The following is a 13,857-nucleotide window of genomic DNA, read 5'->3' as shown; positions in this document are numbered from 1 at the left end:
TTAAATTAAATCAATAGCTTAACTAAACTCAAAACAATGATTGTGTTTCCAAGTTATTAATATTTTGTTGTTTAAGTTTTGTCGTTAAGATATTTTCTTTTCTTTTTAAATTATATTTTTATTTGGAATGCACTGCAGAAAATATATAAATTCAGAGATGATAATCAATTTAAGATTAAATCCATCCATATTTCTTAAATTCAATCTAAAATAAATGAGTTAATCTTGTTTGTCCAGGCAGTACTAAAAAATAGCCTTTTTTATTTTTAATTTGCATTTTAAATTAATAAAAAAAAATACTTTCACCAATTTCTGGGTAAAAACAATCATCAAAAATGCAAAATGACTGTGTTCAAACCAACATTTCATCTGTTCAAATACAGATCTGCACATTTAGAGGTTCTAACATCCAGGATTGATCATAAAGCCTTTTTAATGCACCGTCTACGGGTTTGCCAGGTGCCACATTCAATGTAAGTAAATGATTCAATAGACTCTTGAATTATTCAACCACGTGAAACACTAAGGACACTCTGGCTTTTAGCTTGTAGGGTTTGACAGTTTGCAGCCACGCCCTCAACGAGCAGAAAGGCTGCATAAAATGTCTGCAGAGCTGCACATTTATAGACATGAACATACGTGGTCACAGAACGACAAAACTGGGTTCCATCCCATCTTGTACCTTTTGGAATTTGTTGATTTTTCTGAGTTATTTTACATCATATACTCGAAACAAGTCCATAGTGTAGAAAGAATGAGTGAAGTCTTATGTTTTTTTTGTTGCGTTAGTTTAAGAAATGATGATAATTTGCAGCTTCTTACCTGGTAAAACGTCCGGTTGCTGCAGGACACAAGGAAAGACCTCAGGCACAAGAAGTGTGAAGAAATCGTTTCTTTATTTGTGTGAGGATGCTCCCACCGAGGAATCAGAAGATTAAAAGTTTGGATTTTACACACTGGGATATCAAAGTGGTACTTATTTACTTTTATTTGAGTATTACTTTAAAAAAATCAGTCTTTTACTGAAATAGTTGGAGCCTCATCTGAGGAAGGATGTGGAGGTGTGTGTATGAAGGGGGGGGGTGCTTTTGCTTAACTTAAAGAATGGAGGTGTCTCATAGAACATTAAAAAAAAACATTTCTCTCAACCAATTTTTTATTTTCAGCAGGAGATTTTAGCCCATCCTTTTTTGATGGTTTCTTGTCTCCATGGTGATGGTTGGTGAGTGACACACGCTTGTTACTTTGCATTGGCAGAGCTGCTCAGAGCTTTTCGCACCGCCTGGGCGATGGCGTCCCGGTCAATGCCATAGATGTGAAGCAGCTCGTGGGGTTTGCCGCTCCGGGGCATCTGGGAAACCGCCAGGCGGTGCACGGTGAAGCCCGGCTCATTCACCACCGCAGAGCACACCGCCTCCCCCAAACCACCTGTGGAGCGTGGAGCAGACAGAACCAGTGATGATTTACAGAGCTCTGCACAGGCGTGATGAGGACGGACGGATGATGCTACTCCCCACGGGGACGTCCTCAATAAAGTTCTGAAGATATTTTTCCTTTTTACAAAGCATGAATGCAAATGGGAAGAAATAAGTAGGTTTACTGCTGTTAGAAGTAATCTTTCGGAGGGAAACAAATCTCATAATCAGAGAAATTCATGTTAAAGGAAAAAACTTTTAAAGTCAACACCTCTCAAATACTATAAATACTTATTCCAACAGCTCAAATTTGAATGTTTTAACAGTTTTCTGTTAACTATCAACTTTAAAAAAGATGAGCAACTCTTAAAAAACAGCAAAAAATAATTCAGAAGTACACATTTTTAAGAAAACATGTTTTTCTCCATATTCATTTAAAATGAAGAAGTTTAATGATTTCTGTTTTGTTTGTGTTTTGAATCTTTGTATGATTTGTTTAGAAAAAAAAAATGTGTTTTCAAAAATAAAAGTAAAAAAATAAAGAAAAAAGCTTTGAAATGTACCATAGTTAAAATTCAATTTTTGACTCAATATTATAAAAGTGAGAGCAGTGAAGACTTTGGTGACAGTCTGTCTGCATGTCTGAGTTTTTCAGCAAAGTTCAAAGGCTGATTGATTCAGGAGTAGTCTAAAAAACTTGAGCTTTGCAAGTTAAGCTGCAATTTTGCAAACTTTTAGATCAAAACAAAAGGCCGGAGACGTGATCCGTGTTGAAACCCAGCAAACAACAGCAGAGAAACATCAGATTTTGGAGGCTTGCTTTAGTCGTGCAGCTGCTGCTCCATGTGGGTCAGCAGGAGCCCAAAGGCTCCAATGATGAGACTGACAGCAGCTCCTCCTGATCACCACTAAATGTTGTCTATCTCCTGTATCTTTCTCCACAAAACAATCATTTTATCCCCCGTATTTGTAATAGAGCAATATTTAATTACCTTTTTTTGGCCTTTTCACCTCAACTCTGGTGTCTTCTCCTTGTTTCGCATTAATGTTTTGATGAGTTTCTGAATCATATTTCTGTTCCTCTTCTTTACGTTTTTGTGTCATTATATTCAGTTCAGCCATTTATATAAAGCACTAATGTTGAAATGAGTGATCCTTTAGTTTATCCTTTGATTATAAGTCAGACATGGATGTTATCTTTTATCGTGATGTCATTGTCTGTGTTTTTTTTTCACTTAATACCAGGTCTATGTAGCCAGAAATGACACACTTTCAGTATTTTTATTTTCTGAAGGTGTTTTTGTTATTATGCTGTCCCAGGTCTCACCTTCATAGTAGTGGTCCTCCACTGTGATGATTCGTCCCCTGGTAGCCCTGCCATTCTCAATGATGGTCTTCGTATCCAGAGGTTTGATGGTGAACAGGTCAATCACACGGATGTTGATCCTCTCTGAGCAAAGGAAGTAAGAAATAATAATTTTTTTTTTTTTTTTAAGACAAGCTTTACGTGAAATGGATTGAAAGCTGTTTTCATGTCAGCTTTAGGAATTTTCCGTCTGTCTTTATTGATTTTGACCTTTCTTGAGTATTTCAGCTGCACTCAAAGCCTCATGTAGGGTCACTCCAGCTCCAATCACAGTCGCATGATCCTCGTTGGCTTTATAGACCACCTAAGAATATATATATATAAAAAATCCTCCATCATAATATGAAATGTTAAAGAACCCGTGTTTGATTCTGTTTGTATTAGAAAAGGATGCTGTAGAGTGAGCAGAAATCGCTGCCACAAACCTTAGCTTGTCCAACGTGGAAGTCTTCATTGCAGTTGTAGATGATGTTGGTCTCTGGGCGGCTCGTTCGGATGAAGCATAAACCCTACAACAAACTAGAAGTCAGTAATTATGCCTCTTTTTTTGTCTAATGAAAAAGGATATTACATTGTTGATAGCATTTAAAACTGAAAATACTTTTTTGGCTCATAAAAACTCAATCACACTTTCAGCAATCTCAGCAATCTTGGTGTTAAGACATTCAGCTCATCCAGGACATTACTTCTTGTAATTTTGGTATTCATAAACTTCATAGTTTTTGAAATATTGAGCAAAATCTGCCCCATAGGAAATCAATGAGAAAGTCTTCAAATTAAAACATTTTAAGTAGATTAGCAACAATCTCTTAGATAAATCCATGGGCCATTTTGTAATATTTTTTAATAATTTTCAAAAAGTTTGGAGTTTAGCTAATATTTTTGCAGCGTGCTAACATTTTGGACTAATTTGCTATCTACTGAGGTTTTTATAAGCTAATTTAGAGTTTAGCTAGTATTTTGTGATAGCTTTTTAGGCTATTTTGGAATCTACTAGTGTTTTTTGGGGCTAATTTGGAGTTTAGCTCATATTTAAGTAACACACTAAATATTTTTGCACATTTGGCATGTATCAGGGGTTTTTAAGCAATTTTACTACAAAATTTTCAGAAATTTAGGTTAACTTCAGCTCTCGTTCATAGTTTCACAGAAGTACAAAGCCGATTATAAATCTAAGACCCATATTTTAAATCATCTAATTAATGCACGTTTATTAAAGCATCTCCACAGATTTGCTGTTTGTTTGAATAAAAAATACAGATTTAAAAATATATAAAACAGAGGAAAATTTGATTGAATCTAACATTTAAAATATAATAAAATGAAGTAAAAAATATGATTAAATTTATGTGTCGAGTACTTTAAGTAATGTAAGTACCTTTGTGTTTGCTGCGAGCTCTACAGCTTTCTCGGTGGAGACGGCATCGCTCGGGTAAAAGATGGTGGATGCAGGAATGGCTCTGAACATGGCGAGGTCCTCCATACCCATCTGAGAGGGACCATCCTCACCTGAGCATCAGTTCAGAAGCATGTTAGGGAAAATATATAAATAATTAAAAAAATCATTCTTAGATATTTAGACAGTGACGATGTGTTGTTGGACTGGCATGCATTCAGGCGAGAGAGGAGGGCGTGCAGTGTACCTTAGGAGGAGGTGAAAGGGGAGGAGGAAGAGGAGGTGAGACAGGATCAGGCCACTCTGTCATCACCTCTGTGATGCAGAGACAGATAGAGGAGGAGCAGGAGGATCCCAGGAGAATATTACAGAAAATACAGCAGCACCAAGGTGGAGAAGATAGGGATAATATGTTTGAACAGTTGTGAAATTCAGTTTGAGGGGAAAAAGAGGGATCGACAGCATTCAAATTATATTTTTTATACTATAGACTAAAAGGCTAAACATTTCTGAATCTGTGAATGAACACACATTTAGATGCCAAATGCGAATGTCATTCTCAGTAAATTGCCACAAAAAAAATCCCAATATTTGCATGAAATTACTGGAGTCAGACAAAGGCAGAGAAATAAAGGAAAAGGGAAGAGAACGGGTCAGAAAAAGAACAAACCGATGGAGACGCCGCAGTGGGAGCCACACAGGTTGATGTTGCTCTCAGAGATGGCGGCCATGCGGAGCTGGTCGTACGCTCGAGTAAAGAAGGTTGCAAAGGTGCTGGCGAACACCACGTTACGGTCTCGAACTGCACAGCCAGTCGCCACACCCACCTTCAGAAAAAAAAGAAAAGAGCGAGAAAAAAAAATAAAAGACATGAGATAGGATTGAAAAAAACAGTTTTTTCAGTTTGACTTTGTTTATAATAAATATATTATCACACATTTAAACAGCTTCAATGATGAGTCTACAGAGAAACATCAGCTGGATGGCTTTGTTGGCTGCTTTTAGGACTAGAGTATAGGAAACCAGGGTTAGTTTTTCCAGGGAGACCCTTCATGTTATTACCTAAATATGTAGCCACAAAGGGGCCTAAATCTGGCTCTTCCTGTGCCTGTCCCCAGCCCAGATATAATGCAGGGTTGTGTCATGAAGGGCATAAAAATAATTGAACTCTAATGTGGTGACCCCTGAAGGGATCAGCCAAAAGATGAACAACAATCTATGGTACAGGTGAGCAAACTTCGGCCCAGGGGCCATATGCGGCCCATTAAACTATTTAATGTGGCCCACTAAAATAATAAATTATACTGATAATCCTCAGCTAGGTTTTATTTTCCCTGTAATTCTGGTGTCCCCGTATCCACACTAAATGCATTGATATTTTAGGTGCAGAAAAAGTTATTCTGTTTTGTTGGAAAATTTGTTGTTTTACTGACGTTCATCCATGCTTTATGATTCATTTTTTCGATTACCGACACTACATTTTACTAAATTTACAGTTTTCCCCGACGGATATTAACCCATTGGTGCAAATATGACTAAAATGAGAACAAAAACCACAGTTTTGAATCAAAAACTCCAAAATGTTCTGTTTTCTTCCAGATTTCATGTTATTTCTTCCTCTGATGAGGTGGATTGCCAAATCCCTCCACACATCTGTTCCTGGTTTCTGACCTTTCTGTCAAATTTTGGAACAATTTGTGGCTCACGAGTCAAAAAGAGACACCTGTCACACATGAGATTTAAACGTGATCCGAGCAATGCCAAAAACTATTCTTAAAGTTTGAAAAATGTCCTTTGAACTAGCAAAAAAATTGTCAATAGGGTAAGAAAAATACATTTTTTTAGAAGAAAAAAATGTAATTCAGGGATAAGTTTTTTTTTTTTAATTAAGATTATTTTGCTGTTAAAAACTGTTCTGTTTAAAATATGTTTCTTTCAAAACAGAAAATAAGACATTTTTTCTTAAAACATTTTTTTTTTTTTTTTTGCAGTGACTAGATTCACTATTTGTGCTTTAATTATTCAAACTTTTATAAATCTCTCTTACCATGTTCTGCTCTGCTATGTAGCACTCCACATAGCGGTTGGGGTGCTCATTTTTAAAAAGCTCAGAGAAGGTGGAGTTCTTTGTGTCGCCGTCCAGCACGACCACATGCTCGTTGTAGCGCCCCAGTTTGGCCAGAGCCACGCCGTACGCCTTCCTCGTAGCAATCTGGTTTCACAGAGAGAGCATGAACCTCACAGACAGATGCAGCAGATGAACTAAATCAGAAAGGACGTATTTGATTCAGTTTGACGTGAGAAGGCGTGATCTCACCTTGTCTCCTGGTTTGTAGCTGGGCGCACTCGGCATGCGGATGTTACGGAGGCAAACGGGTGAGGTGTCTTTGTTTGGAGCAGCAGGATAGAGACGCTTGTTGCAGCTGATGATGCGACCTTGCAACTCTTTGATCACCATCTCTGCCATGTCTTTAGGCAGAGGCTTTCCATGCCAGTTCATCTTATCCTCAGCCGCTGAAAGAAACGAACAACTCAAGTACAAGCAGGGAAGAGTTTCTGGAAAAAATTAAAGTCAATATAATGCATAAATTTAAATTTCCCTCAAGTCTATTTAAAGCTTTTCATCTGTCATTGAAATGTTCCACTTGCTTTTCCCTTCAGTAGTTCACAATAGGATGCTCCAAAGGTCAGAGGTTAATATCAAAGGACCACAGGTTTAAACCAACACAGAGAATTTCTAAGTCTTGAGTCCACAGCGACACACCGCTCCTACATAAACAGCATTAACAATGCTCATGCAGCTCCACAGATGCTTTCAGCTAAACCAACAGAAGCGCTTGTGATGATGAGCAGCTGCTGGACGTCTTTTTCTGCACATTCTCAGGGATTACTGAGCTGCAGCATCCAAAGCGCTTGGATTAGGGTGAGCTAGGGGCCCTTCACATACAGTGAATCGTTAAAAAACGTCTTGCAAAGTTATTAGTCCTTCTAATTTTTGACAACTTATTGTCTATAAAAAAATCCAAAAAGCTCAGACTATTGAAGCTAAAAACAAAAGGTACCTGGGATGCCTTTGCCTTTGATAGTCTTGGCGATGATGGCGATGGGCTGGTGGCGAGGTTGGCTCAGGACTTTGCACAGCTCCTCCACACTGTGGCCATCCACAATGATGGAGTACCAACTGATAAAACAAAGAAAGACAGAATGATGAAAAAGCAAAGAAAAAAAACACTTTTATGCAATTAAAATACATGTTAAAAACTGTCACATGTGATGGTTTTAGGTTCCTAATTTTAGTTTATCCAAACAAAGAGATCACAGATTTGAAACTTGAACTTTTAGAGCTTGTTGCATGTGTAATAACAGCACTAAAAGTCAAAGTGATATGTGACTGTGACAAACATTGGATCAGACTGCTATAAATGATTTAAAAACTGAATTTTAAAGCTCATTTCTTGTTCTAATCTCCTCTAAACTTTATCAGAACTGAAAGCTTTCCGACTTTCAAATAGTTTTAATCTTAAAAACTAAATTAATAAAAAGACTAACATTTGAAAATCTTCCCCTGACTCACCCGAAGGCTTCACACCGTCGCTGATATTTCTCCACATGGTGCTGCAGTGGAGTGGGGTCGCTCTGACCCAAACGGTTGATGTCAAAGATGGCCACCAGGTTGTCTAGCTGGTAGTAGGAAGCGAATGCCATGGCTTCCCAGACCGAGCCCTCCGACAGCTCTCCATCCCCCAGCAGGCAGAACACTCGATAGCTGCAGATAAGAGGGACGGATCTTTGTTTAACAAACAAGGATGCTTCTCTGCAGACATTTTCTTACTAAATTCACCTCCATTTTCACTAAACTCCTCCTCTGACTCCAGACTCAGACCTGAACAGCTCCACAGCTGCTCCACCCCCCACCCCCACCGCTGTCAGATCATCTCATCGGTTGCTCAAAAAAGCGTAATGATTTTTGACAGCTTTCCAGTCAGACAAACATCTTTTTTGTCGAACAAAAGCTGGAAGGTAGGCAGAGTCACGCTGGATTAAAGCACGCATTCCAACCACGAGAAGGAAGACAAAAGGCAGGAAAAAAGAAGAAGAAGGTGTAGGCAACAGGAGAGGAGATAGTAGAGCAGGAAAGGAAAAATGTGAATGTACAGGAACAAGTAAAAAAAAACCCTTCAGAGATTTGTTCAAGAGAAGAAAAGTCTCTTAGTCTCTTCTAAGTTTACACAAACGTGTTAAAGTTAGTATTCACATTTACAGGTTGGTTAGTAAGTGCTTAGTTTAATTAACTACCTAACAATTTAAAGTCTCACTCTAACTACATTTTTTAAAAATCGTTTCCAGTGGTCTTTTAATCATGATTATACAGTTTGGGGACATTTTTTTTTTTTTAAGACATATTCTCTGCAGAGCGGCAGGAGTTCATCAGAAATTTGTTTCTTAAGTTGTGGGTGGGACTGTTGGCTTGCATTAACCCTCCACTGATATCCCATCATCCCTTTGTTTACTCTTAAAGTCCTTCACAACCCGAGGATAACATTAACAGTGCAGTAATAAATGGCAGCAATACTGGAGCTATCCAGCTTTAAGCCAGAGGGCAGCTCAGATGAGGAAAATGAAGACTTTCATGGATCTATTTATCTGCAAGTGGATGTATCAGAATGGAGCAGGGCAGAGAGATTTCAGCTGCTGCGACATAGAAATGAGCTTTTTCAAACCAATGGTTTTTACCTGCTTTTATCACAATTTAAATAAAGAAATACTCAGAAATTGTGTTTTAATCGTGAATGATTCTATATATGTTCCCCATAATGAGTTAAAAAAACACAATTTTTCTTTTAGCAACCCATAAACTGTCACATCTTGAGTTTGATTAATTGACTGTGGTATCAAATTTGTTTTGTGAAGCTATCAGATGGTTTTAAAAAGCCCCTGAAAAACCTCAGGTTATCTGTAGAGATGAGAAATGGCTCACTTGATCCTGCCTTTCAGTTGAGTGTTTTACTAAGGGGGGGGGGGGGTCCACTTGACATATAGCAGTTTTCGCCTCAGATTATGAAACCTAACCATTGTGTAGCTCTCTATTGCAGTAAATTAGCCTAACTTGCAGCTTTTCAAGGGAATTGGTCAACTAGGAAACCTGCATGTTTACCATTTAATGTGCACGAATGGAAGCAGTGGGAATGAATGTGGGGTTTTCCTTTTGTTAAAAGATACTGCAGAAGCGTGAGGTGGAGATGATGGATAGACTGTACTTTTGCATGTGTGATTATTAGAGCAGAAGCAATTGAATGCACACAGACTGCAGAGAGGGACAGCCAGCTTGGGCTGCACACACAGCACTCGCTCACTGCTCCACTACATTCACGCTTTCCTGTGGGCAATTGACAAAATGGCTTTTAAACTGTGTTTTCACTTCTGGTCACCATAAAATGTGCCACTTTTTAAAATCAAAACAATGACACTATTCTACTTTTATCTGCCCATTTTCTCATTAAAATCAATTTATTTCTTTCTCGTTGGCGTCAGAGCAAAAAAAAAAAAACTTGTGCACGGCAGAAATCTGCTGCTTTTCATCTGGGCATCTCCATTCTGTTCTGCAAGATTGATATAATGCGACAAACTGAATAATTTAAAGGGTAGAAAAAATTTTAAAAAAGGCAGCAGAACAGTTAGAAATACAGGATTTAGTCGAACTTTTTTTTTAAAAACAGACTTCGCCTTGATATCAAGCTTCAGAGTTTAAGTCTTTATTTATGGTCTACAAGGCAAATTTTGATTTTTTTTAGTTACTGTTAAAAGGTCACAACAGGCCAGAACTGTCAGGAAGGATTTGATCTGAAGCTCCAACCTCAAATGTCACCTGTGCACAGCGAGACTCTGTGTTATGCACGCACAGATGCACATAATATAAGATCTCTGCACGGGAGCTCTGAAGACGTGCAGGTCTGAGTGGGACTTGCAGCGAGTTACCTGGCCTTGTCAAAGTATTTTCCAGTGTAAGCCATTCCACAGGCGACTCCCAGCCCCTGACCCAGAGATCCAGTGGCCACATCCACAAACTGCTGCTTCTGTTTGTGTGGAAATGTACAAAATTAAAAACAAAGTGCAACCTGTTAGACACTACAAGGGCACAAACAAGCTTAAAACACAGAAGATTAGTTTTTAGTTTTTTAATAATACAAAAAGAAATGCAGCAAACGGAGGTGAGTTTAAGATCTGCATCGTCTCACCGGGACAGGGTGCCCCTCCAGGATGGAGTCCACCTTGCGCAGATTGAGAAGCTCATTCTCCTTCAGGTAGCCAGTTTCTGCCCACACGGCGTAGAGTATGGGAGCTGCATGACCCTGAGGGAGGACAAGACACAATTTTCTTTTTTACTTTGAAACCTGCTCAAGAAGGAGGAAAACCTGTCAAAATTAGTTCAAAAAATTGTAGCAATCCATGTTAATTAAAAATTTTAAATGAACTGGCACATTGAAAAGTCAAAATCAGAAAATAAAAACCTTGGAGAGGATGAACCGGTCGTTGTCAGGGTTACGCGGATCTTCAGGTCGATACTTCATGGAGTGAAAGAAGAGGACAGACATGATCTCTGCCACACTGCAGCATGATGTCGGGTGACTGCAGAAGAAAAAAAAAGAAGGAACATGTTTGTAAAACTGATAAGATTTAAACCAATAAAAATTCCAGGGGTGAAATTTGTAAGGTACTTGGTAAGGTAGACAATGCAGATGTCAGCAAAAACAACTTTTTGATTTTATCAGCTTTGATTAATGAGCGGGGTTAATTAAATCCAGTCAGTTACACAGAACAGAGGACACACTAATCAAAGCCAATCATCTAAGAAGAACTTGCTTTAGGACTTCCATATCAGGAAGTGCAAACACATTCAGAGGATGTCTGTCTCTTTGAGTCCTCCATGCATGAGCAAACAGAACCGTCAGTACAGTTACTTTGACAAATTTACATCTTTGTTTAATTAAAATGGGAAAAAATGTGTTTCTTGCTCAAGATATTTCACTGACACTTGCAGCCGTGAGGTAGTATTCTTCATGCCCATTACTTAAAAGAATGACTCACTGTAACAGAGGTTTGAGTGCTTTAAGCCAAGCAAACATGTGTCTGATCTTGAAATAAAATCGCAAACACAAAAATAGAATCTAAATGTATCTTGTATGTGAATCTAGTAACTCTTGTTTTTTTTGTTTTTTTTTGCAGGACAACAAGAAGACTACATTCTTGTTAATCCTCTTATTGCTCTTTTTGACTTTTGCTTCTTGTCATGCAAGCGTTGAAACAGAGTTAAAGTGCAGGTAAAGGTATAGGAGACAACAATAGAAAAACAAAAACAAAGCAACAGACTCAAACACCAATAGAGAAGAAATATTTAAGGAGACAAAAAAGTAGCTACTCGGTACTTTCAGGGATTTTTTTTCAAAGACAACATTTAATGTAATGAAATTTTATTTTAATTTATTTATCAAATATTTATCTGAATAATACCACAAGAAAGTTGAAAAATCTCAAATGACAGATCTTTACCGAAGGCATCCCTAAAATGTGCGCTTGACATTAGTGCGTAAATTGCGCACACCCAGATGTATGGATCCATTTTTACGCACAGACACAATGGAATTATTTAGATTAAACAGACCCATTAAACGTTATATTCTTATAGTGTTTAACTAGAACTTTAACGAAAACATTAAAATTATTCAAATAAAATACATAATGGTGAGCTGTACAACGGTTGAGATGACCAATCTTCTTGTCGGTTGATGTCTTAATTTGATTCTGAGTTTTTCCACAAATACAAACATTTTCTTTCCCTGTAAAACAATCATTCTGTCTTAATTCTTCCACCCTCCTCCTCACCCGCTGCCCGCTGCAGTTGTAGCCCTGATGGAGTTGATCCGCAGTCGGGCGGCGATGTTCCTGAGCGCCTGCAGAGTCTGCTGGTCCGGTTTGTGGTAGTCCTCCATCTGGACAGTTCACGGCAGAAAACACGCGCACGCACTCACACGCACAAACCGGCTGAGCTGAGGTAAGAGTTAAAAGTTCCCTGACGGCAGAATGACTGCAATGGGTGCGCAGAGAGAGAAGTCGGGGTTAAAACGAAGAGGCTGCGCCTCCGCGCGCGCAGAGGAGGGAGGGGGCGTGTTTGCAAACTGGACCTGTGGATAAAAGGCTGCATAGTAGAGAGCTGCAGTATGTATAAACTGATTCATGAGACAAACACCGTTAGGACGGGGACCAAATGGACACGTGCTCATATTTACGCACGAGGGAGATTCAGGGGGATCAGCGCAAATCCAAACCCTTTTGTTTTATTTACTTTACAGTAGGGCTGGTTGTCACAGTGCTTATTCCAGACTTTGGCACTGTGGTACTATTTCAATATATGTTAGTCTTTGATAGCTTTCAAACTAGTTGAGCAGACTCAAATAATTGAGGAGAAATCACAATTTTAATTTTTTCATGGATCAGAGAACATTTTCATGTTGTTATTTTTGTGTTAAAGACCTTGTGGGTTCAAAAACAAAACACTAATTAAAAAGCCAACAGTAATAGTTTTATTTTGAGTCATCTTTTAGCTTTTAAGTTAAAGGAAAAAATGAAAAAATGTAAAAAAAAAATTAATCTCCTGGAATATGGAGTATGACAGTTAACAAACATAATTGAAAATGAAAATGTCTGCTTAATTAATGGGGAAATTCCTTAAAGTTATGAATATTTCAAACTAATATATTTTACTTATTTGTTTTGTATAAAATACATAAGAATTAAGTTAAAGAATGATCTATACTGCCAAAGACATGTAAATAACCTCACTAATATTTTAACAGTTATTGCACGTAAAATGTACGTTTTTTTGTGTGAAACATGTGTGTAAACGTGTGTGTAAATGGGTGAATGGGTTTGTGACTTAAAGGCGTTTTGGGCTTTCGAGGAAGGTAATGTTCTGTATAAGTATACTCCATTTACCATTTTAAGAAGAAAAAAATATTGTAATATACAACCTTCAAAGCAATAAACTATGCTACCAATTCTCTTTTAAAAACGCAGCAACTATTATATTTACCAATATTTACCCAATTTCACCTTCTTAAAAGTCACTTTATTGCACCCATATCTTCAAATTTGATATTGTAAATATCTTCTCAGACCTGAATCCAACTGAATACATCTGAGACCTAATGCCTCACTCGGTCCATCTAACGCCAGGTTGCACCACAGACTGTCCAGAAGTTGGTGGAGACTTTGGTCCAGATGTAGGAGGAGATCCCCCAGAACCATCCTCCACCTCATCAGAAGCAGCCTCAGGCAATGCAGGGAAGTCAACAGGCACGCGGAGGCCACGCCCACAAATGAGCCTCATTTTGACTAGTTTCAAAGACATTACATTGTAGTTGGATCAGCCTGTTTTTCCACTTTAATTTTGAGTGGTATTCCACTTTCATACCTCTATGGTCTAATATTTGATTTCCTTTAATAATTTTGGTGTGGTTGTGTTGTCAGCACATGCAACTAGAATAAAGCAACAAATTCCAACTCTCAAAAATTGACACGAGCAAAGAAAACGAAAGGATTTGATTTGTTATTACTGAAAATTACAAATTTTATTCATATTTCCAGGATTTGTTTGTTTTGTTATGCACCATGTTCATATTTAA

At 38.1% G+C, this 13,857-nt stretch overlaps 1 protein-coding gene across 1 annotated transcript; it reads right to left on the bottom strand.

Annotated features, from left to right (window-relative positions):
• Nucleotides 1-877: 877 nt before the first annotated feature.
• LOC112158629 (transketolase) lies at nt 878-12,404 on the bottom strand. The gene is made up of 14 exons (XM_024292069.2): nt 12,059-12,404; nt 10,687-10,804; nt 10,414-10,527; nt 10,154-10,251; nt 7,752-7,943; nt 7,240-7,358; nt 6,495-6,691; nt 6,225-6,389; nt 4,848-5,004; nt 4,160-4,290; nt 3,207-3,290; nt 2,992-3,085; nt 2,743-2,865; nt 878-1,428 (listed from the first exon to the last, which is right to left on the bottom strand). Exons 1-14 carry the CDS (start codon nt 12,163-12,165, stop codon nt 1,241-1,243), a joined length of 1,887 nt encoding a protein of 628 aa, XP_024147837.1. The 5' UTR covers nt 12,166-12,404; the 3' UTR covers nt 878-1,240.
• Between the last annotated feature and the right edge of the window lie 1,453 nt (nt 12,405-13,857).

Source organism: Oryzias melastigma, linkage group LG7 (assembly GCF_002922805.2).
Source record: "Oryzias melastigma strain HK-1 linkage group LG7, ASM292280v2, whole genome shotgun sequence".
Classification (NCBI taxonomy): domain Eukaryota; kingdom Metazoa; phylum Chordata; class Actinopteri; order Beloniformes; family Adrianichthyidae; genus Oryzias; species Oryzias melastigma.
The sequence above is the reverse complement of the archived record's forward strand: the minus strand, read 5'-3'. Positions and strand labels throughout refer to the sequence as shown.

What these genes read in the sequence shown, in the direction of transcription:
- LOC112158629 (XM_024292069.2), bottom strand. Translation starts at nt 12,165, where the DNA reads ATGGAGGACTACCACAAACCGGACCAGCAGACTCTGCAGGCGCTCAGG. An exon ending in AAATACTTTGACAAGGCCAG is followed by an intron (nt 7,944 to 10,153) that starts GTAACTCGCTGC and finishes TCTTATCTGCAG; the next exon opens with CTATCGAGTGTTCTGCCTGC. An exon ending in AGCTGAAATACTCAAGAAAG is followed by an intron (nt 2,866 to 2,991) that starts GTCAAAATCAAT and finishes TCCTTTGCTCAG; the next exon opens with AGAGGATCAACATCCGTGTG.